The sequence below is a fragment of the Oreochromis niloticus genome, linkage group LG16 (assembly GCF_001858045.2).
Source record: "Oreochromis niloticus isolate F11D_XX linkage group LG16, O_niloticus_UMD_NMBU, whole genome shotgun sequence".
In the NCBI taxonomy this organism is placed as follows: domain Eukaryota; kingdom Metazoa; phylum Chordata; class Actinopteri; order Cichliformes; family Cichlidae; genus Oreochromis; species Oreochromis niloticus.
Genome location: NC_031987.2, coordinates 26745019 through 26766413, shown reverse-complemented (window position 1 = coordinate 26766413; position 21395 = coordinate 26745019). Strand labels below are relative to the sequence as shown.

General features: G+C 39.0%; 2 protein-coding genes across 4 annotated transcripts in view; both read right to left on the bottom strand.

The window, feature by feature from the left end:
* Positions 1-1873: 1873 nt before the first annotated feature.
* On the bottom strand, positions 1874-10121 carry arl5a (ADP-ribosylation factor-like 5A). The gene is made up of 6 exons (XM_003454894.4): positions 9751-10121; positions 4993-5053; positions 4696-4843; positions 4461-4544; positions 3849-4000; positions 1874-2508 (listed from the first exon to the last, which is right to left on the bottom strand). Exons 1-6 carry the CDS (start codon positions 9794-9796, stop codon positions 2460-2462), a joined length of 540 nt encoding a protein of 179 aa, XP_003454942.1. The 5' UTR covers positions 9797-10121; the 3' UTR covers positions 1874-2459.
* Positions 10122-10343: 222 nt separating this feature from the next.
* Positions 10344-21395, bottom strand: part of cacnb4a (calcium channel, voltage-dependent, beta 4a subunit) — a 35687-nt gene continuing 24635 nt past the window's right edge. For all 3 annotated transcript variants that reach the window (XM_003454895.4, XM_005475391.3, XM_005475392.4), the window contains 7 exons: positions 21044-21124; positions 17526-17584; positions 17328-17437; positions 17055-17206; positions 16538-16633; positions 16212-16388; positions 10344-12377 (listed from right to left, as the gene is read on the bottom strand). In XM_003454895.4, coding sequence (XP_003454943.1) covers positions 12114-12377; positions 16212-16388; positions 16538-16633; positions 17055-17206; positions 17328-17437; positions 17526-17584; positions 21044-21124 — 939 coding nt within the window. In that variant the 3' untranslated portion in view covers positions 10344-12113. The remainder of the gene's footprint in view (positions 12378-16211; positions 16389-16537; positions 16634-17054; positions 17207-17327; positions 17438-17525; positions 17585-21043; positions 21125-21395) is intronic.

Here is a 21395-nt window from a genome sequence, read left to right as displayed (position 1 = left end):
ATGACACATCTGTTGAAACATTTGCATCATTAAATAAACAAATCAGCACAGGTATGAGAAATGTGAAAGAGTATGCAAAGCACACAAGTCCATGTCTCTAAATTTTCCTAATTTTATTATATATATCCAGAGGTTAAAGCAGGACAGAACGATCCGGAATGACATTCCAGCTTTTCCGCTTAATGCGTAATCAAATAGGCAAGTTAAATTTCAGTGTGCTGCAGCCTGGTGTTGTTTCCAGTTGAAGGCATGGAAAATGTAGTCAATAAATTACAAACAAACATTATCCCACTGTCTTGCTGACACTGTCAACACAATACAATCCTTGTCATTCATTCAAAGTGCAGGTGAAGATAAAGTTGGGGTTGTGGAACTTCAACATATAGTGAGCATAAAGAGAGCAACTGTGCTTAAAGTCCCATCTCCCAGGGAGGAAAAAAAAAATAGTGACAGCCACCAGTGCTACCCTTCAACTTCCTAATAGATGTGCCTATGGTGTAAATTTGAAAATCCTATGTTATTTTCAAAAAAAGCTGACCTCTGACCTTGAGGTCGAGGTCATTGAGATTCAAACTCACAGGGATTTTTAGTAGCTGGATCTATGGTATGAATTTCAAAATCCTATGTCACCTCATTCTCAAGTTCTTGCATTTACAAACTTGGGTGTCCAGGCTGCCTGCCCCCCTGGCAGAGTGACAATAATACCCCATGAGCTATTGGCTGAGGGGTAAAAACATCTGAGAGTCAGAGAAAGAAGTCAGTAAGTCAATGAGAGGACAGGAGAGGAATTTATATATCCAAATATATATCTACCAGCTTCTGAAGTGGGGCATCCCTGAAAAAGCTAGGAAACCACTGGGCTAAATAAATGTAAAATCTGCCATGACAGTAGATTTGATATCTTCTTACATGTTGATAAATTGTGCTGTCTAAATCTATAAAGAGTAAAAGTAAAATTCAGAGTCAACAGAGCACGGGTCAGCAGATCACAGCATGCTCACAGAGAAAACAAATCTACGGGAACAAAGAATATAAATTATTGTTATAAGTTATTCTTTTTCACATGCTGTACTCCTTTACCTGATCTAAGGGTTCCCACAACCTGCCATATCCCACTTTAACTCCTAGGTACAGCTCGTGTCTAGTGAATATGAAGTGTCTGTGTTTATTTTTAGATTTTACTACATTTGCAAATAGTTTCCATAGTGCAGGTCATGTTGGACTTCACTGCAATTAAATTGGTCAAGACTTACCATACAGAAAAGCATCTGACTGCTCTTTGGTTTTGCTCCAAGAGAGACTTTTTAGCCTCTTTTGAAGAACAGAGTAGAATAAAAACAATTTAGAACTGCAGAGCTGGGTGAATTAGAAAATAGTGGACTTATTACTTCTGGTGACACCTTCAGGACTTTATATAGCAGTATCTCCAAATTCATGGAATGACTAATGTGCTACAGATATCCAAACATTTATTAAAAGGTTTAAATTTCCCAGCCAAAAAGATTTTTCTGATTTTTCTGTTTCAGTTGTGACAACCCTGCTATGCAGTCCTTACAGAACTGTGTCTTTCCCTCTTAATCAAGCGCTGTGTGCTGCCTACATTTTATAGCTGGTCCCTTCTTCTCTTTCTGAATCCCTCTGCCTTCCTACACTTTGGCTGTCTCTCCGCTGTACTCTTGTAGGTGCTCGTCATCGTCCCTGAAAAGCATCGGGGACCACAAGCTCATGTGACACATTCTGCCCCCTAAAGGACTAAAAAAGAAAACGTCCAGTCACATTCACAGCATTCAATATGGTTCACAGATGTCTCTGGAAAAAGCAGATTCAAAAGAAGAGTCGCCACAAAGAAATACTCATTCATGACACAATGCAATTCACCTGAAACAGATAAAAACACTTTATTTCAGTGATTATTAACAAGGACTGAAAGGAAGAGGGCACACTGTGATTCTACCCTCCCTTCTGCATGTTTCAGTCGCCATCAACCATAATCGCTTGAACATTCTGCTGCAGGCACCAAGTTTGAAGAGAATACTGGACTGTTCACACAGAGACGCAATTAAAAACCACCACAGCCAGTTCGGCAATACTGCAAGGCCACCATGGGCTAGACTCACACGCAGTCCATGTAGAGTTCCAAGGCAGATACGTTGCTGACCTCTGTGTTTTGCTCAAAGGAAAACCGTGCAGAAATTTCATTTTAAATAATTCGAGTCTCTTTGTTGTTCAACGTCCTTCTGAAAAGGTAATGGGGTTTTTTTGTTCTCAGTTCAGATGCCTTTTGTAAAATAAATTATTACAGAAGTATATAAAGTTCTGGCAGCGGTCTGTCCATGTCAGCTTCACAAAGAAGAGGAGAGGGCCATCCATCAACTGACCTCACCCCCATCCTCATTTTCATATCTGGAGGCAAAAATAAGAGAGAAGGGGCACACTCCTAATGAACATTTTCAAAGTCATCATCTCACACGCAGCCGTGACATCATCCACTCAAGACCCTGGCACAACCTAGAGGTTAAAAAAGAAAGAAAGACATTGGTGGAAGAGAGTGGGAGAGAAAAACAAAGAGAAAAGCATTAAGAAAAATTTTTTTATACTGTACAAGAACAAAAGTTTAAGGGAAACTAATTGCTAATACTCTGGGCCTGTTACTGGTGTTATTTAGTAAAAGAATATGAAGAATATTTAAAATAATCACAAAATTCACTGCAAAGTCTGCTAAATTTCACCCTTAATAAGCATCTCTTATTTTGCACCTGATGTGGCTCTGTGGTAGCTGTTGCTAGGAGTATTCAAGTGCATAATTGGCATGAATTGAAAAGAACTGAGCACCAGCCAAAGCTTTGGCTCTGTCCTATAAGTCATCATTAAGCCCCCATCCTGAATCTTTACAGCCAAGTCACACTTATTTCAGCAATAATACTGGTATCCCGATAAAACAGATGTTTTGTGTATTATTATAGGTAGCTAATTTATTTTATACAGTTGGCTGATGGGTTTGTAGTTTTTCATCAAATTTGTACACAGAGATCTTTCCATAATTAACACAATGAAAGCTCTAGGGTGCACAAAAGCCTCTGCATGTTTTTTCAGTAGTACATATACGCGGTTCTGCTACAGCTCGGCTTTAACTTTCTATTATCAGATCTGTGACACACTATATTAATACGTTTGCCAGAATACAGCAATTAATGGGACTTATTGCTGCCACTTATAAATACCTGCCGTGTCAAACAGCATGCAGGGAAAAGGAAATACAAAAAAGAAGGACCACTGAGTGCATTTATGCACAAAACAGTAACTTCGTTAACGTACAAATGGGTCGAGGCTTGAAGGTAAATAATGTTCTGTGTTCTTCTACAGATCAAAAAGATGCTGTTAGCCTTCCTGAGCTGTCAGATTTATCCACATACAGTCCCCAGCTATTTCTAACTGAAGAGAAACATTGATTCTACTCTAGCTGACTCTCATTGATCTGAATTGCTGTTTCTGGAGAGAATCACATGCATGAAAGCTGCGCTTGTACTACTGTGGCTGGTACATTATTTGCTTCCTCATTGGGTCTGCTTTGTTTATGACTGGCTAATTTGTGCTGCTTTTGGTAGAAGAGTCATTTCTCAAATGAACAGGCTGCTTCTTTGTTAATAAATGAGAGCAATGTTAGTAGATCACCCTCACAACTTTCCACTCCCTCTGGTGCAATTTGGAGATTTTAGCCTCATGTTAATTTGCCCTGCTTAGTAAGTCTGACCCTTCATCACATTTTCCCTGCATAAAAGCAAATACTATATAATCATTTAATACATACGTAAATTAAATTTTCTCATATAACAAGTTTATATCCTCACCCCTCTCCTGTGAGGGCACAACAGGCCTGGATGTGCCACTGGTGGTCTTTGACGGAGGTAAGCTGGAGGCTCTGGGAGATCTCAGCCACAGACATGCATCCTTTCACATCCTGCTTATTCGCAAAGATCAACAGTCCTGCCTTTCTCAAGTCCTGGAGACAAGATAAGAAACATCAAAAGAGAAGCCAAGATAAGGAAACATTTGTTTGCTTTGTTTAATGTGTATTTTTAACACTGTGATGAGTTAACAGTACAGACAAAATCTCATTTACTGAAAAATGACTGATAGCATCAACTCAGAAAGACATTTCATATTCAGTATACATACAAAGAACCAGAAAACAATAATATTGCTGGTACAGTTTCAGTAATATTTGAAATTTAAAAATTAAGCACCTTGAGATCAAGTTAATTTCTACTAGATTCTGACATCATGTGACAGAGCCTCATAAATAATGACTGCTCCATGGGACACATGGTTTCCATTATTTTATACCACAATATAATAATAATAACAATATAATAATAATAATGATAATATTAATTTGAATATATCTAATAAAATTACATTAAAATTATAAGTATCTTTGTCACTTTTTAAACAGTACTCACTTCATGTGCTAGCATTCTGTAGAGTTCTTCTTTGGTTACTGAGATCCTTTCTCTATCTGTGCTGTCGACCACCACAATTACAAACTAGTCAAAGAAGAAAGGGATAAATAATGTACATGTAATTAAATAACAACCTCTGCCAAACCACAGGAACAGTCACACGTAACGGCAATGTAAGGGGAAGTCTTCAGAGTTTTCTTTCGTTCAGTCAGAGTGAGCCAACATAATCTCATACCTCTGTGTTTGTGTAGTATGTATTCCACGATGACCTAAGAGACTCCTGGCCTCCGATGTCCCACATCAAAAAATGAGTGTTGTTGACGACTATCTCCTCCACATTGCTCCCAATCGTTGGGGATGTGTGTACCACCTCATTCATTGAACTATTAACATAAAAACAATCTTTAGGTTCTGTTGACACAAGCAACATTTACAGAATAGCCATATCCATTTTTAATACATTATATGACTTGAGGAAAAAAAGAAAGAAACATAAAGACGTTTACTGTACAAGCCAGATTTGGATACTTACAACTGATAAAGAATTGTGGTCTTGCCAGCATTGTCCAGGCCCACAATAATAACTTTGTGCTCTGAAAGCCAAAAAGACAAAGAAATCACATACTAACAGTGACATCAATATGTGGGTTTAATTGCTAAAGACTAACTGATGTATGGCTCTTATGTAAACAAAGTAGTTGGTTCAAAATAATGTCTGAATTGAGAGAATCAAACAATGACCTTTTTACTAATCCATACCATCCTTTGGTACAAATTGTGTAGCTTCACACATCTAGGATCAGTGGGACATTGTGATGCTGTGAACAGTGTACCTTCACAGCTACAGATGACTTAGTGGGCGGTTTAAAGCAAGCTTGTAGAGTCAGGCTGCAGCCATCAGCAGCTGTGGATATAACATATAGACGCATCTCTCTAATGCACAAAAAAGCATTGGTGAAAAAGATAAACAAGATGTGACAGCTAAGATCGATTTCTATCTTGCTGCTGATACAAACAGAAGGCAAGATGTCCAATAGCAGACACAACCATAGGCCAAAGGTAAGGTTTTAACCTTGGTCTAGTGTGAAGGAACAAAGCGCTGATTATCATTTCCTTTAAAAAAATCTCATGTAAAATACTAGCCAGACAGAGCAACAGAACTAAAGGTCCTTTTCAAATGTAAAACGTCATTATGTTCCAATATTGCTGGTTGGTATAAGAATACATTTGGTATACTGGTCACAATTTCTTGAATAACAGGAATTTTTCAATTTCTATTATCTAGGTGTATGGCTCAACTAGAACCTGACCAGTAGTATTTGCTGATATACTGGTACCAGTATTTATAATGGCCAATAAATGAAAAATAAAAAGTAAAGAAGGAACAAGAGAAACATCATTCAACCATGTTATGAGTGTTGACGTGAGGGTTGCAACACGTAGTAAACTAAAACTATTTGCTGATGCAGAGTTTTATAAAACCATGTAAATGTTTATTTGTAACAACAACATACTACAGCACGTCCTTGGGCCAGTATCAACTGCACTGTCTGCCATAACTGCACTAAATAGTAATGAGGCCCTAGAATGAAGGACAGAACAAGGGTAAATGGAAGGTGAATTAGATGGAAGAAAACTGGGTCAGAGACTTTCAAATGCATGACAGCATTTAACAGAAAAACGTTGGATACAGACTGGGTAAAGCTTTCACGTTTTTACATTGAGGAATATTATTTTGAAAGTTGTTCCAGAATTTGTCAATGCAGTTTTCTACAGAATAATGAACCTCTGTCCATTTTTACTTCTGACAAACTCACTGCTCTACTAAGATGCTCTTTTCATACTCAGTTGTGTTACTGGCTTGTCACCAATTAACCTAGTTACTTACCTGATAAAATCCTCCAGTTGTTTCTTTTTTAGTAATGGTTACTTTTAGAACTGTTGTGTCACTGGTATCAAAATAAGCTAATATTTTTCATGAAACATTTGAACATTTGATGTTTTACATGATCTATTATTAGTAAAATATGAAGTCATGAGATTTGTAAATAATTTTTTATTTGCATTTTACAAAATTAAGTAACTTGGGGTTGTAATAAAATTGGGCTTTAAAACGAGGTTGTAATAACAACAATAACAATAATGATGATAATAACAACAACTTCATATACTGTGAAAATGCCTTACAGGTCATACAGCCCACCACTATGATGCCACCTCTATGAGAGAGAGAGAGAGAGAGAGAGAGAGAGAGAGAGAGAGAGAGAGAGAGAGAGAGAGAGAGAGAGAGAGAGATGAGGACTGAGGAGGAACAAAGACTGGTTGATGTCATTAGAAAAAACTAGTGCATGACAGAAAAAGCATGCACTACCTTCTATTTGTATTAAGCTGAGCTTAACAGACTTATCTTCGTGTTTTGTCGTCACACGACAAATACACAAAGCATGCATTAAGTCTCCTATTGATATAAGATTACTGGGAAATAGCTCTTGCTGACATTTACGGATTAGGCAAAAACTGCAGCGTTTTGTTTTTTTGCAGAGTTTGTGGACTGAAAGTTAAAAAAATATATATCAAACTATAACTTTATAGTTTGTTTGTTTTTTGTTTTTTTTTGAAGATTAGAAAAGTAAAGCAATCTAAGTTTGGCTTTTACCGATCTCTACAGCCAAGCACACTGCAGCTCTTATTATCGCATTATCTGTACAAGTTGTATGTTCGAACAGCGTGTTATAGTTTTGTTTCTGTAAATGTACATGGAAAACCCAACCTGTGTTACTCTAAACTGCTTATCATGGGATAAAGCCACAGCCACTTAAAAGTTACAACATTTCATTCAAACTGGCCACAGACAAATATCAGCATCAGCCTGTCGGTTGAGACATATTGGCTCTTAAGTTTTGAATACTCCTATGCCTTTTAGCACATATGATCTATAATCTGCTATGCTGAATAACAGAAGATAGAAAGGGTTCATTTGCTTACACTAGGGAAGGTGAAAATAATTTATATGCTCTGAAATATTTTTTGGAAGACAGTGAAGAATAGGAATGCCTATTATATCATATTTGTATATTATTGTATCTAGATCTATTACCACACTCAGTTTTTGCATGGATCCCCAAACTAACCTTTGACAAAACAACTTGTGATTCAAGGAAATCATAGAAAGTCCATAATCAGTGTGTAATCACATACAGCTAAGCCTTCAGCTAACAAAACTAAAACTAAAACCTCAAAACTGAGGAAGCGAAAACTTTTGCAAACAGATCTGTGCAAGGTGAAAAATGAGCTTTATATATGCATTCTACCACATACAAAAAGTAAATCAAACAGCTGAGAAGACAATTATTTCCAGAACAGAACTCAAAGGCCTTACTATACTGTCTACTGCACAAAAGCTGAAAAAAGGCAGGGGTAGGGGACTGTTGTGCGTAGAATAAAAAGGTCACACAGGTGTGAGCAAAGCTACTTGTACATATTCTTACAAAGCAAACCGTTATTCTCTTTAAATGTGGCCTGCACAGTGGTTGAGTGGATATACCCCCTCACCCAAAAGACAACTGCCATTGTTTTAAATTGGACTGCCACATGTGTGTTTATTAACTGTGTTTATTAACTGGCTTAAGAAATGTCTTAAAATTCAGCGAAACACCAGCCTGTTCATAACTGAAAGGTAGCTAATTTACTATATTATAGCATAAAAGGAGAGGGGATTGGAAGAAGAAAATATTTAATTAAAAAAACCTTTAGTATATTTAAAATCTAGATGAACTTAAAAAATTCCCACTACTACTGTCTGCACAAATTTAACCCTACCTGTTGCCCAGAATATAGGATGGCCTGAGACAATTTCTAAAACAAATGGCTAAGTCGTGGAAGCCATTAGTAAGCCAATACTGTGAACAAGGTTGTTTTCATGCCAACTAACACTAAACTGTCCAGACATCCAAGTTTGTAATGTCTAATCACATAACATATATGTTAATGTGCTTCTGTTCTTCCACTGGGTTGTCTCAGTCAGCTGGGTAAATGGTAAGACTTCTGAGATTTGGAAGTGCAGCTCTGAGGCTACATCCAGGGATGACAATAAAAGCTTTTCAGGCTTCAGGGACAGGATGGGTACAAGAAAATAAGAGCATAATTTAGAGTTGAGCAAATGGCAGTAAAACCTTTTTGTCTGGTCCTCTCACTCAGATGTATTATTATAGTATTGTTTGGCCACAAAACAGCTTATATGCATCTTGACATTGCTCCTACGTGTTTCTGGCCGTTAAGGCAGAGCTTTAAAACATTACTCCTTACAGGGATGACTTTGTTATGTACATGACGACATTCTCTAACACGTCAGTGTAAAGTCTCCCATATGTGTTAAGTTAACTTGAGTTAGAGTGAAGCTAGGTGTCTGCGAAGACCTATTTTTATGTTATGATTCACATTATTTTCATACACATTAAAGCATTTAATGATCCTTTGTGCCCCTACAGAAGAGACCACACCCATCTGGATAGACCTGTTTTATCGCAGGATAAGTGTGATCACTCAGAACGACTTCATATGTATTTGCTGTGATCCTTCCCTCTAAGTGGACAAGCGAACCCACACAACTCACCAACCAAACGGTTCCCAACAGAGCTGCTGGATCCCCTTACTCTAGGTGTCAAGGGTTCAGATTCTTCCTTTAATTTGTCACCTATCAGAAAACTCCTGACACTAACCTGATAAGATTAAGTGATCACACTGGCAGTACAAAGTCAGTGTGATTTAGTCTAAAGTCATTCGCTGGAGAATTTTGCTGATGTAGCTGACTTCAGTGTGCTCTGTTGGTGTAGCCATCTCCACTCTCAATGCCGGTGTCAACCCGGACTGAACTCCGCATCACACTGTATCTCGGGGTTCAAGTTACAGAGGACCTGTTTACTGATTCAAGATCACTAGCCAGGAATCTACTAGGTTTTGCCTATCTGCGCTCTAGAACCCGAGAGCATAAATAATCTAACACAAAGTTAATTCAGAAACGGAGCGCCATGTTCGCAGAAAAACTATAATCTTCGCCGGTCCATAGGTGAAATACTGACCATAACGTTAAATATAAACGGTAAACCATGTGGCAACTTTTAAATTCACCGACAATACCAATAATGAAACAATAAACGTCCCGTCAAGGACAGAAACTGTTTACACGGCTAATTATGAGAGAACAGACCAGCGGGCCTTCTCTGACCACGGAGCCCCCTTAGCTCCTACACCTTCGACAGTTTCATGATAAATGCCACAGCACCATTCTTACCTTGGTGGTTAAAAAGCCTCCATAGCTTTGTAAATAGTATTCCCATGGCTGACGGTGGTGAATTTCGATGCCAGCTTGTAACAATTCGCTGTACCTTAGCTAGCCAGCCTTGATGTTCAGTCCTGCCAACTTCAACTAGCGAGCTAACTTGCTAACTACAACGACGATGACCTGCCAAAGCATTCAAATACAACTGCCATACTTATATGAACTGACTTCTACTCTACATGACCTACGGGGTGAAAATGTAGGTCCGATGACTGATTTACTGTATAAAACAAAACCGAAAACGCTAAACACTGTCACTTGCTAGTTCGTATCAGCTGGCTGTTGTGAAGTACCCTGCACTGTCAATCTTGCGCATGCGTGTATCTTATGGAGCGCTATACGGAAAGAAAAGCATTTATATTATATTATATTATATTATATTATATTATATTATATTATATTATATTATATTATATGCAAACTTAATCTACAAAAGGTTTAATAATTATTAAATACAGTAACAGGTAAATTTTTTTTTATGAATATTTCTATAAGCAAAAACCAAAAAAACAAACAAACAAAAAAAACAAAAAAACCCCCACTGGTATCCATACAACAGCATAAGAGCAGTTTATTTCATTACAGTTGTAAAATGACAGTGCACACAACTTCTAATCAATGCATCATTCTCTCACAGGCAGTATTCAAATCTTTTAAATCGCTGGTTATGCTCCACTGTTTCGAAACTACAACAATAAAAGCTACTGTGTAAGGAAAATAAGAATGGAAGCCTGCTCGTCAGACTTCCCTCTCCAGAATCACAGCACAATGAGATCTCTGGTCTATGACCTGAAATAAAACGGAACTTTTCAATATCGAAATATTAAATTACAATATACAAGGATATGTCATGTTAAAAGGTAATGCTATTTAATCCCATATTAGCTGGTAGCGTACATATAAATTGAAAAATGGGGGAGACCTGGCTGCTCACCATTTCCATAAAAGTAGCATGTAAATGACACTATTAACAAAGGCAGTGCAGTCCTGCCCAAGTGCTTTTAGACAGCTTCTTACTTATCAGTAGTCTTTAATAAAACTCAAGGAGAATACACAGAAAAGCTGTAAATGACAATATGGAAGAGGTGCATGTTAAATTGCTACTAAAGGAAAGTGTTTAGTATTACTTTACTTTTTAAAACCTTTTACTAATATATTTTTTGTCTAATGTTTGGAGGGTGTATGCAAGGCTCTTATATAAATGACATAAATGGAATGTAATTTATTGTTCTGGAAACTGAACTTTACACAAATTAAAATTTCTTTCCTTTGATTATTTTTCAGTGTATTATATATGGAAGCCCTCAATATAAGTCACTCACAAAAACCCAAAAGTCTTGCTTAATCCATGTCTTACAAAACCCATGACAGACAACAGCAGTTGATTGACGCATGGCATGTGAGAAATGCACTGTTGTGACCATTTTAAAGACTTCTGTGCTGGAAAAACCACTTTTTTTTTCAAGAAACGAAATCATAAAATCACAAAAATAACATAACTCTCAGAATCACACTCCCATCAGGGGTGAGAACATAAACGCTACACTTCTAGGTCTAAATGACCTCTCATTCCTGAGGTTGTGGAGCTTTGAAATGTATTAGTATCTGCATGAGTTTTCTCCTTTTCCGTCATATGATTTATGACAAAAACAGCGTTTAAAAAGAAAGGGAACAGGAAGCTACTGCATGAACCCTGAATTAGCCATTCATGTCACTTTAAAACAATAGTTCTAAAATTCAGGATTCGGGAGCAAGCTTTACAGGACTTATCACACACATCGAGGACAGCGGCACACAAACTCGAGTATTAAAGATGCATTAAACTCTCCTTCTACCAGCTCCTGAACCCGTGCAAACAAGTTCTGCGCTGATCATCACCGCTGGATGCTGTCTGGCACTGGCCTGAGTCAGGTGGTCCCTGTAATTACAGTCTTACCTGCATGCTACAGTAACAGCTGAGACAGCGGGAATGGTCCAGAAGGGCCTAGTGTACTTCACCCATATGTCATACTGGGGACATATTCAAAACAGGTCCAACTTTCCCTCTTAAATATAACTTTTCTGATCTTGTGCTACTTTCATATCCAGTCCCTTGTTCACATCAAAGCAAGAGCAGGATTCTTATTTTTGGGTTCAAATGCCCATTCGTCAGGAGCCAAGGCCAAAGTAGATATGAGGTACTACACAAAATAAAAGGTGGTTTCAGTCCACGTGAATGTAAGAGATTTATCATGTAATAGCAAACTTTCCCCTTGTGTTCACGGTGGTCGCTTAAAGAGACACAGGCCTATACTTTGTTAACAGCAGGCCACAGCTCAGAGCCGGTGCCTGGAGTCCTGGCTATAGCCTCCCGGGGATCCTCGGTTACGGTGAGGCTTATAAGAGTCCTGGTAGGGGTCCTGGTAGTCCTCCTCCACCAGAGGAGAGTGGTCCCTGCTGTGCTGTGAGCCTGAGGAGAGACGGTTGCGATTCTTCCGTGCCCGCTCGTTATGGCAGTTCTCATCGGCAGGCATTAGGCTGCGACGTTCAACAGGTGAATGGTCTGTCGTCGTGTGGTTGCTGTTCCGGTTTCTTTGGGCCTGTTTGAGAGAAGTAGTGCTGATTTCAAACTGCGTTTTGCTTTTTTAACACTTAAACAAAATAAACATAACCACACATTTTTAATATGTTTGCATTAGAGTCCAACAGATTTATCAGTGGGCTGGTATTATCGGCCCATATCAGATATTTGACGATTTATTGGTTCTACTTTTATAATGGCCAATAAATGAAAAATCCAAGAAGTAAAGATGGGAGAAACACCCTTCAACGTTTCAATAATTAGTGCTGACATTTTATAGTTTGTCCACCAGAGGGCACTTTGCAACTTCCCTGTTGGGAACGGATTTGGAATGCTACAAACAACAACTAGCTAATCTGAATGGAGCCAGACAGAGTGTAAGCGAGTAAATAAAAAAAATAAAATCATAACAAATAAAATTGTTTGTTGCTCATGGTTATTTTGAGTCTTCTTCATTGGTGTCCCCATGAAATATATTATTGTAGATACCAAAAGGTTGATTCTGTTCATCTGGATCTAGCATTTTCAATGGGGCAAACGTTTCATCATTCATCCAAGTGACTTCTTCTTCTTGATCAATGGTCATGAGAATTTGCATATTAATGATTAAGGAACTGACCTCACAGCCAATGTTCCCTCTAATTTTTCATGTGTCTGAGCGAACACACAAACTCCCTGAGCGATCCCTTGGACCACTGTGAGCGACATTGGACGTGTGCACTGTGGTCACGCCAGCATCGAATCCATCCAAGTTACATGGTTTATTAAAATAATCAAATTACAGCATTTACATTTATGTTAGACTACTTTTAATTAACTTCTTTAGCCCACTTACAATGAAAATTTAAAAAAATCTTGTTCATGACCTGTTTAGTATGTTAACACTATTGGAAGTAAAAATAACTTGAACTCCAATTTTGAAAACACACCTTTATTCATTTATTTATTTATTTTATAAAGCTCTGACTTGTATTATGAGTATGAGTCTGTGGTCTGCGAGAGAGTCCTGTAACTCTCTGTCTGCAAAATACAGTATATAATGACCAATGCGATTAATTAATTATATAGTTACTTCTTCAAAAAAGTTAATGAGTTTTGCAAACACCAAAGTTTTTTGCAGCTGTTTACCTAAAAATGCAGCCAAGGCGTTTTTTAAACAAACATTTCAAACTATTTACAGAACAATCAGCTGTTCTGCATCAAATCTGATGCCACACAAATTATTTGTGTCACTCCAAAAAATAATTTCTGTCCAATATGAGATAAAGGAGAACAACAGCCTGATACCTGCAGGCGTGACAACAGGAGATGTATCACTCCTGTAACACCTGTAACATTCAGCAGTCGCCTCATTGTTCTCACACACCAACAAAACTATTGACTACACTACACACTAACTACACAAGATTTACGCTAAACGTCGCAAATCTCTCACATCTCAAAACCGCCGTCACTCCTAAAACTTCCTCCCGTTTCTTAACAACTAAATGCCATGTTTTGATTGGTCGACACGGTACATTTTTCGACCAATAGGAAAGGGTGGGGGTGTTTTGGTTTTGTTTTTGCTCACAGGCGGAGAGTGCTTTCGAGCTTTTTCCTTATAAAACGCCGTTTTTACCGTTTCTTCCCGCAGTAAATATAAACAACGGTAGTATTCAGGAAGAAAAACAAACACTGCATATATTTTTTATCATAACTCCGGTTTTATGTGGCCTATCAACACAATTTAAAAACTGTTATAAAGTCCACACGTTTTCCGTCAATTGTTCCGTCTGTCCTGCTCACATCTCCAATGGTTGTACACGTTGTCATTAATGTGGCTTCACTCCACATCAGCCACGCCGCTTTGCTAACTAAAACACCAGTGTCGGCACATAAGGACGCTGTCATAGCCTGTCAACGACGTTGATTAGCTGCGTATATACGAATGTGAATCACGTGATTGGCTGGACTATGGGATAAGGCGGCATCGTTCTAATCCCATACTGGAGCAGCCAGTCGCTTACTGACTAACACTGCATAACAGAATTGTTAACGTATTTACTTTAATTTCAATTCAGGTTAGAATTATTTTTTTTTGTGCACAACGCAGATTTTTTCTGCGCAGAGACCGTGCCATCAGTGCGCAATTGCGCACGCGCAGCTTAGATGGAACATTGCTCACAGCCTATTGTTCTTTAAGTGTCTAGGTTCCATTTTTTGTGCAAATGTACAGTTTAAAAGGCTGGGGAAACCTGCAGTCAGCTGAGACTAAAGAAGTCACTTGGATGAGTGACAAAATGTTTCTCCCACTGAAAACGCCACGTCCAGATGAACAGAATCAACCTTTTGGGATTTGCTTACCTAGATGATTGAGCATGTATCAATACATTATTGTAGATGTTTATGGAAATAGTGCTTTTGTTCAAATAATCAATTAAAAAAGCGGTACTTTTTAAGCAAACAGATTTTTTCAAATACATTTTTTCTTGCAAAAATCAAGATTGAGTACCAGCAACACAGTGGTTAGCCGAAAGCAGCAGACAAAGGACAAATTAAGAAAACTTCTCTTTAAAATCTCATAATGTGGAATACCATAAGAGCAAAACTGTCAGAAACGGGTGGGACCCTGGCATACCCATCTATCTGGTCTGAAGTGTTTTTTTACTGGAAGACTGAGAGCCAAAAACTGTTTCTCTGATGTGGAAACAAAGCCAAATGACTCACCTACGTTCAAAAAGCACTAGAACCTGTGTAAAAAACATGCCAGATGCTCTGGAGTCATGAATCAAAGTTTAAAGTATTTGGCTCCAACTTGAAGCAGATTGCCTAAAGACTAGAGAGTACTGCAGAGATGAAAGTCTACAGGCAAGGTAAAGGCTCTGGTAGAGGTTCTTTGCAAGTTTATGGGCATCATATCTGCTAATAAAGTGGGTCTAAGATAAGATTCGTATCTGTATTTCAGTGCCATCAGTGAGTCATCTCATCAGCTCCAAAATCAGTGCCAACATACAGCTAAATTCAAAGAATTATCATCAGACAATAAGAACAAGGAGTTCTGACCCCCACAGAGCCGTGATCCCATAGCCTTGGATTGTATTACACAGAAGAATGAAGCCGATTCTTGGAGCAAAAACAAACTACCTGCCAAGTACTCGGAAAAATACGTACACCTAGGAGGTCAGTTTGTCTTAAACACAAGTGTGATGTTTCACATGCACTTTTTCTTTTACAGCTTTACTTATTAAAAGTTCTATAGTTTCCCACTTACAGTATTGAGGAAGTTACAATTACAATAGATAAAAATATAAAAAGTTTTTAAAATAGTGTTACAGCCCATTTCACTGTTAAACCATGTTGTTAGTAGGTACCAAAAATTATATTTACTTTATTTCACTATACCCTACCTAACCTTTAGGTGCCTGGGCTGTACTGAGGATTTCGGTAGATACTAGACTCATCTGTTGTCCACTAAACCCTGCTGTGGATATTTTTCCAGCATTGAAAATGTGACCACAAACCATTATAACTAACTCTAAGCATTCAAGGCTTCTGCTCTACATCAGTAAAGGAGCTGCAAGCTTTTTACTTTAAAGACAGCAGGAGGGCCTTTGTTTCTCGAAAGATTTTAGTGTGGCTTTCATCTTGTTGCTAGAACATTTTACTGCTAATACCATGCACCTCAGCTATGGCTTTAGGGCATAGTGCATTATCAAAAGCTGAGTATTCACACACTGAAATGATCCAAATTTTCTTCTATCCAGCAGGTTGGTAAATCGAAGTCATACCTGACTGAAATCTGGGATTTTGTAAAACAACAAGAAAAGAAAAGAAACCCCGGACAGTTTTTTGTTCTTTAACTTCATAAATTCACCTGAATGGCAGCAGGATACGGGGAGAGAGCAGTGGAGCCCAGATTGCGTCCCAGGAGGGGGTTGAGCGGCATGGAAAGTGAAGTGTGCGTCGCACGCCAGTACGCCTCCAGGTACTCTGCCAGGTGTTCACAAGCATCTTCAAGCTGGTTCTCATCCAAAATAATATCAAACATCTCCTAAGGTGGGAAAAGAAGAGAGGAAGGTGTAACTGCTGCTGCATTTGGATTTCTTTTCACCATCTTTCACCACTTGTGATTACATCATGAAACCTAACTTAGAAGCTGTTGCTTCCCTTAATTAAAAAAAGGGGATGATGATTACTCACAGAAGGACACTGTGCTAGTTTCTCTGCTGCAACAAGCTGCACATTCAAATGTTTGCTTTGAGACTTCCCTCTTGATTTGATCAGCCTCTGCAAGACCTGTGGGTGACACAAAAACAGCATAAAAATTAAGAAACTAGAAGACTAGTCGTAACAGGCCCTTTTTCTGCACCATCTACTGCCATTGAAATCGGACTCTGTTACATGTAGGTTTATGACAGATATGAGAGATACTTTTCTAGAAAATCCAGCCAACACAAGCAATGGCACGCCTGTCACTGCTCCAAACTCACATTACAGTCAAGCCTATGACATTCTCTCACTGCCTGGAGGGGTTTCCTGGTATTTCACAACTTACACTGACACTTGGCATGTTAGTAGCTGTCAAGTACAACACAGTAATGATTTTTGTCATCGTTTCTAAATAATATCAGTTTAAAAAAAACAAAACAATTTTAACATAATATATAGTATCCTGTTAGGCTAATATAATTAAGTAATTTAAGCCTTTTAATCTCACCTTAGGCGAGGACACCTTAACATGGACGATAATGGGTGCTAATGAAGTCTTGATGAGCTGCGCTGGGTGGTTAATGGTGTCAGCATCCAAAACCACCAGCTGTAAAGACCTGGCCAGCTCAAAGATCCTCTCTATTTCACTCTGGACCTCAGCTACAAAAAGTAAAGAATGTACGGCAGAGCAAATATGAATAAGAAACAATATGCAACATATTTACGCTCCACATCACCTATAAGACATGCGCATCATTGAGTGAGTTTCCTGTAGCTTTACCAAGGCTGGAGCGGGTGTTGGATCTCTCAATGATGGCCCTCTTACTGGGGTTGTTTAGTACTGACCTCTTGGCCAACGATATGTCAGCTGTTACCCTCGTGATGGATATCCTGGAACAAAAACTGTACGCGTCACACAGAGCACGGCCAGCACCTCGATGCATTATATGATAAACTCTGCTTCACTTTCACTGCTCACCTCCCATCGAACCTGTGCTTCAGGAAGTCAAACAGCGCTTTCTGCATCATGTCGGTGACCTGGGGAGCGGACAAGGCGGCGCAAACAACATGGACATGGGAAAAAGAGGAAGAAGAGAAGAATAGATTAAAACACAAGTGAATTAAAGGCAGGGGAAATAAGAAAGACTGTCAAGCTTGTTACTGTTACAGCCCCTCAGTCTTGCACCATCGTTTTGAGGGTTTTTCATGTTTCCTTTTGGAAACATATTTCCAAAAGGAAACATGCCGATATTACATATTTGTAATATCGGCTGTAAGTCATATTCTTTATTACCACATTGCTTTGTATATATTTAATTTGACTTTTGGGTCTCGCAGATTTGGCTTTCCTCGGCATTGGATTCATTCCCGGTCACGCCAGATGGCCACCCCTCCCTGAGCCTAGTTCTCCGGGAGGTTTCTTCCTGTGAAAAGGGGGTTTTTCCTTCCTTTCCCACAGACACCGAGTGCTTGTAGATAGGGGGCGTTGTTTGATTGTTGGAATTTTCTCTGTATTATTGTAGGGTTTTTGCTTTACAATATAAAGCACCTTTCTGTGTTCGCCGTCTTGTTTTCTTGTCTTCCTCTGTGCCCAGTAAATTCTATTACCCTGTTCTGTTGTGTCCCACTTCCTGTTTTATTTTGGTAATGGTTGTCCTCTGCATCTTGTATGCTATTGTCTTCAGCTGTGTTTAGAGCTGCACCTGTTTCCTGTTCATGCATCACTTCTTGTCTATATATTATGTCAGTCTCCTCTTGTCCTATTTTACATTGTCTGCATAGTTCTGTGTTCTCTAGCATTGTTTTCCGTGTCCTATGACTACCCTGCACTGCTATTTAAAGCACTTTGAGTGATCAAGCAGAGTAGAAAAGTGCTATATAAGAATCAGACCATTTACCATTTGCTAACCAGTTGTTAATCTCTGAACTTCAGCATTAAAAGGCTCGCTTTGAGTTTAACTTCAGCATCCACTTGTCTGCCTTTGGGTCTGCAAAATTATCCACTACCCACACAGCACACCCAATGGCAGTACCAAGCAGGCAAAAGGTGGCTATAGAGGCTCATAACATGAGCAATTTTATGCAGCTATGAAGCAGAGCAGGCAGTAAAAGAAGCTAGCCCCCCCATTATTCATTCTGATGGTCCACCGTCAGTCTCCGGCTGAGCCACATTTTTACATTACACACTTGACCAAGCTATAGTCTACCCCGTGAAAAGTTTTTTTCCCTCCTGGCTGATGAACGTGGGTCACATTAAATAAAGCGATCAAAAGCTTCAGCGAGCGATGTCGCAAAGACGAGTGCACAGGTGATAAATTTGGGGCAATCCCTCGGTGTAGCTTTGAATATATAGCCTTGGCTGGTGAACATGATTGCAGCTCTGTGGCCTTGAACTGAAACAGAAGTTTAACTTCAGAAAGTTACTCTCAAAGACATACACGTGCACTTCCCAAGGTCTTTGACTCAGAAAAGAAATACATGGATTCGTGAATAAAATCAGGCAAAGGCGACTATTCGATTGCGCCAGTTGTCGCTCTAAATTGGTCAAAGTACACTGACACTTACATTGGGTTGACAGGGGCTTCATGCCCTTTGGGCTGCAACACGAAGCAGTTGTAAGGAAAAATAGTGCTATTAAAATGTCAAAATACATAAATGCTCTACTCACATTTGAGGTTCTTGTTTAAATTTACTTAAAGGGACAGTTGAGGAAAAAGAAACCGTAGTGCTCTTTATCCATCTACATTGCCACTTTTGAAGATATTAGTTGTAGAAAAATCAGCTCTCCCCAAAAGACTATAAAGTGTACATATACCATGATGAGAGGTCACACTCGTGTAACTGTGTAAGCTGTTCCATAGTTTTGGAGCTGAGGTGTGGAATCCACAGTCCCGCTTTAGATGGGTGCCAAGAAAATCCTTATCTGTGGACCTTAAAAACTGGTTTGGAGAATAGGGGTGAAGTAGATCAACAACACAGAGCCTCGCCTCACAAGTGAAAAAAAAAACAAGATTTTAAGCTGAAATCTAAAGCTGGGAAGAGGCCACTGCAGATCATTTAATAATGGGGTGATATGAGAAGATTTATGAGAGTGAGTTAAAAGCCTTGGAGTAGCATTTCGGAGAGATGTGAGGTCATTAATAGATGCTTTAGACAGACATGAAAACAGTGCATTACAATAAAACAAGTTAGGGGAGATGAAGGTATGAGCATGGTCATTTTTTGCCTGTATTTTACGTGACAGTAGTAGATAGTAGACAAGAAAGTTGGCTGTGAGCGAGGGGCAATGACACATAGGAAATGGGCGGAATCAAACCCAGACCCCTGCTGTGCATATGGATCACTTGCTAAACCAAGTGAGTTTTACTTTTTTAAAGAAATTTTCAAAGTGTATCTTTTTGTGCAACAGTACAACTGCACAGAGCTTCATGCAACCTTGAAATATTGCACGTGACACCTATTAATTACCACGTGATTACATGTTAACTCTGCGGCACTGGCAAAATAAATAAATAAATACATAATATCATTGCTCACACATAAAAAAAAACCTGTAGGCTACTGCATTAACAGATAAACTAAAGGTTTGGGACATGAAAAGTATCTCAAGGCGCGGTACACATTATTTTGTGTTTCTAATTTCAAGCGATGCTCCACTTTTTTCAGACTGATGCAGCTTAACCAGAAGGTTGTTACCACGGCAACACCAGGATGGGAGACAAGGACTGTGATTCCATGACAACTGACTTCAGCACTCCCACCTTCCACAGCCTCCTTGGCCTCCTTTATGCTTTGCACTGTCGTTCCAACCGATTATCGACGAGCAGTTTGGATTTGGATGCTGTATCCCCGAGAACGCTCATCGCAGAATGAATTAACTGGGATTGAAATTCAGTAACTTACAACATGATGTAATATACATGTAAGGCATGAGTCTGCATGGCCCATATGGATGCACGTTAAGGAAACTCACCCTGCTGAATTCTTTATCCAATAGATTTAAATTCCCGTTCCTGTCCAATAAAGATTGCAGACATGGTCTGAGGTAATACTTGGTTGCCTTCTTTCATTCTGACTGATGAAGACACACTGCTGTCGAAATGTCAGCCTGATTGCAGAATTAAAAGCTGTGAATTCATCAGCATGCTCCAGCCCCTTCTGTCCTTTCAAAGTTTGCTCACACTGGGAAGCACTCAATACAGTGTTCTGCTGTAAAACTAATGTCACTTCACAGTCTTAAATTAAGGATGTCCTCACTAAGTAACAGTGAATTTGAATGAACAGCACTATCAGGCTTGTTATTTCCAAAGTGTTTTAATAGGATCCCATAAGGTAATGAAGTATCTGCGTCTGGACCACAGGACTTCTGAGTGCTCTCTTTCATCAGGACTAGTGAATTCACCCTTCATGATAAAAATGACTCATTTATTTGTTCATCTTTTGTGGAGGAAAAAAAAGGCTGAGTCAGTCTGCTGGAGGAGCAGCAGTGTGTCTTACCTCATAACCTTTCAGGGAGGGTCCCACCAGGACAACTGGCCTCATGGAGGGAACCACGTCATATGGCGGAACATGCTCAGCCTAGAGGGCCAGAAACACAGAGATAAAGTCAAGCTCTAATATTTTTAGCATTTGTTTCCTAAAGTCTGAAAGCAACCCAGAACTTTCCCAGTGTGTCTGAGTGTAAGTGGAGAAATGCTTTAACCAGTGCCAGCACCAGGCCAGAGAAAGATGTTGAAATCAAAGATTTTAAACGACTTCTGCCTCGTCAAAACTGTGAATTAAAGATTAAGTAGTAGTGAACACTGATGATGCAAAACCTGCTCTGAAGTTCACAACCTTAACTGGATGG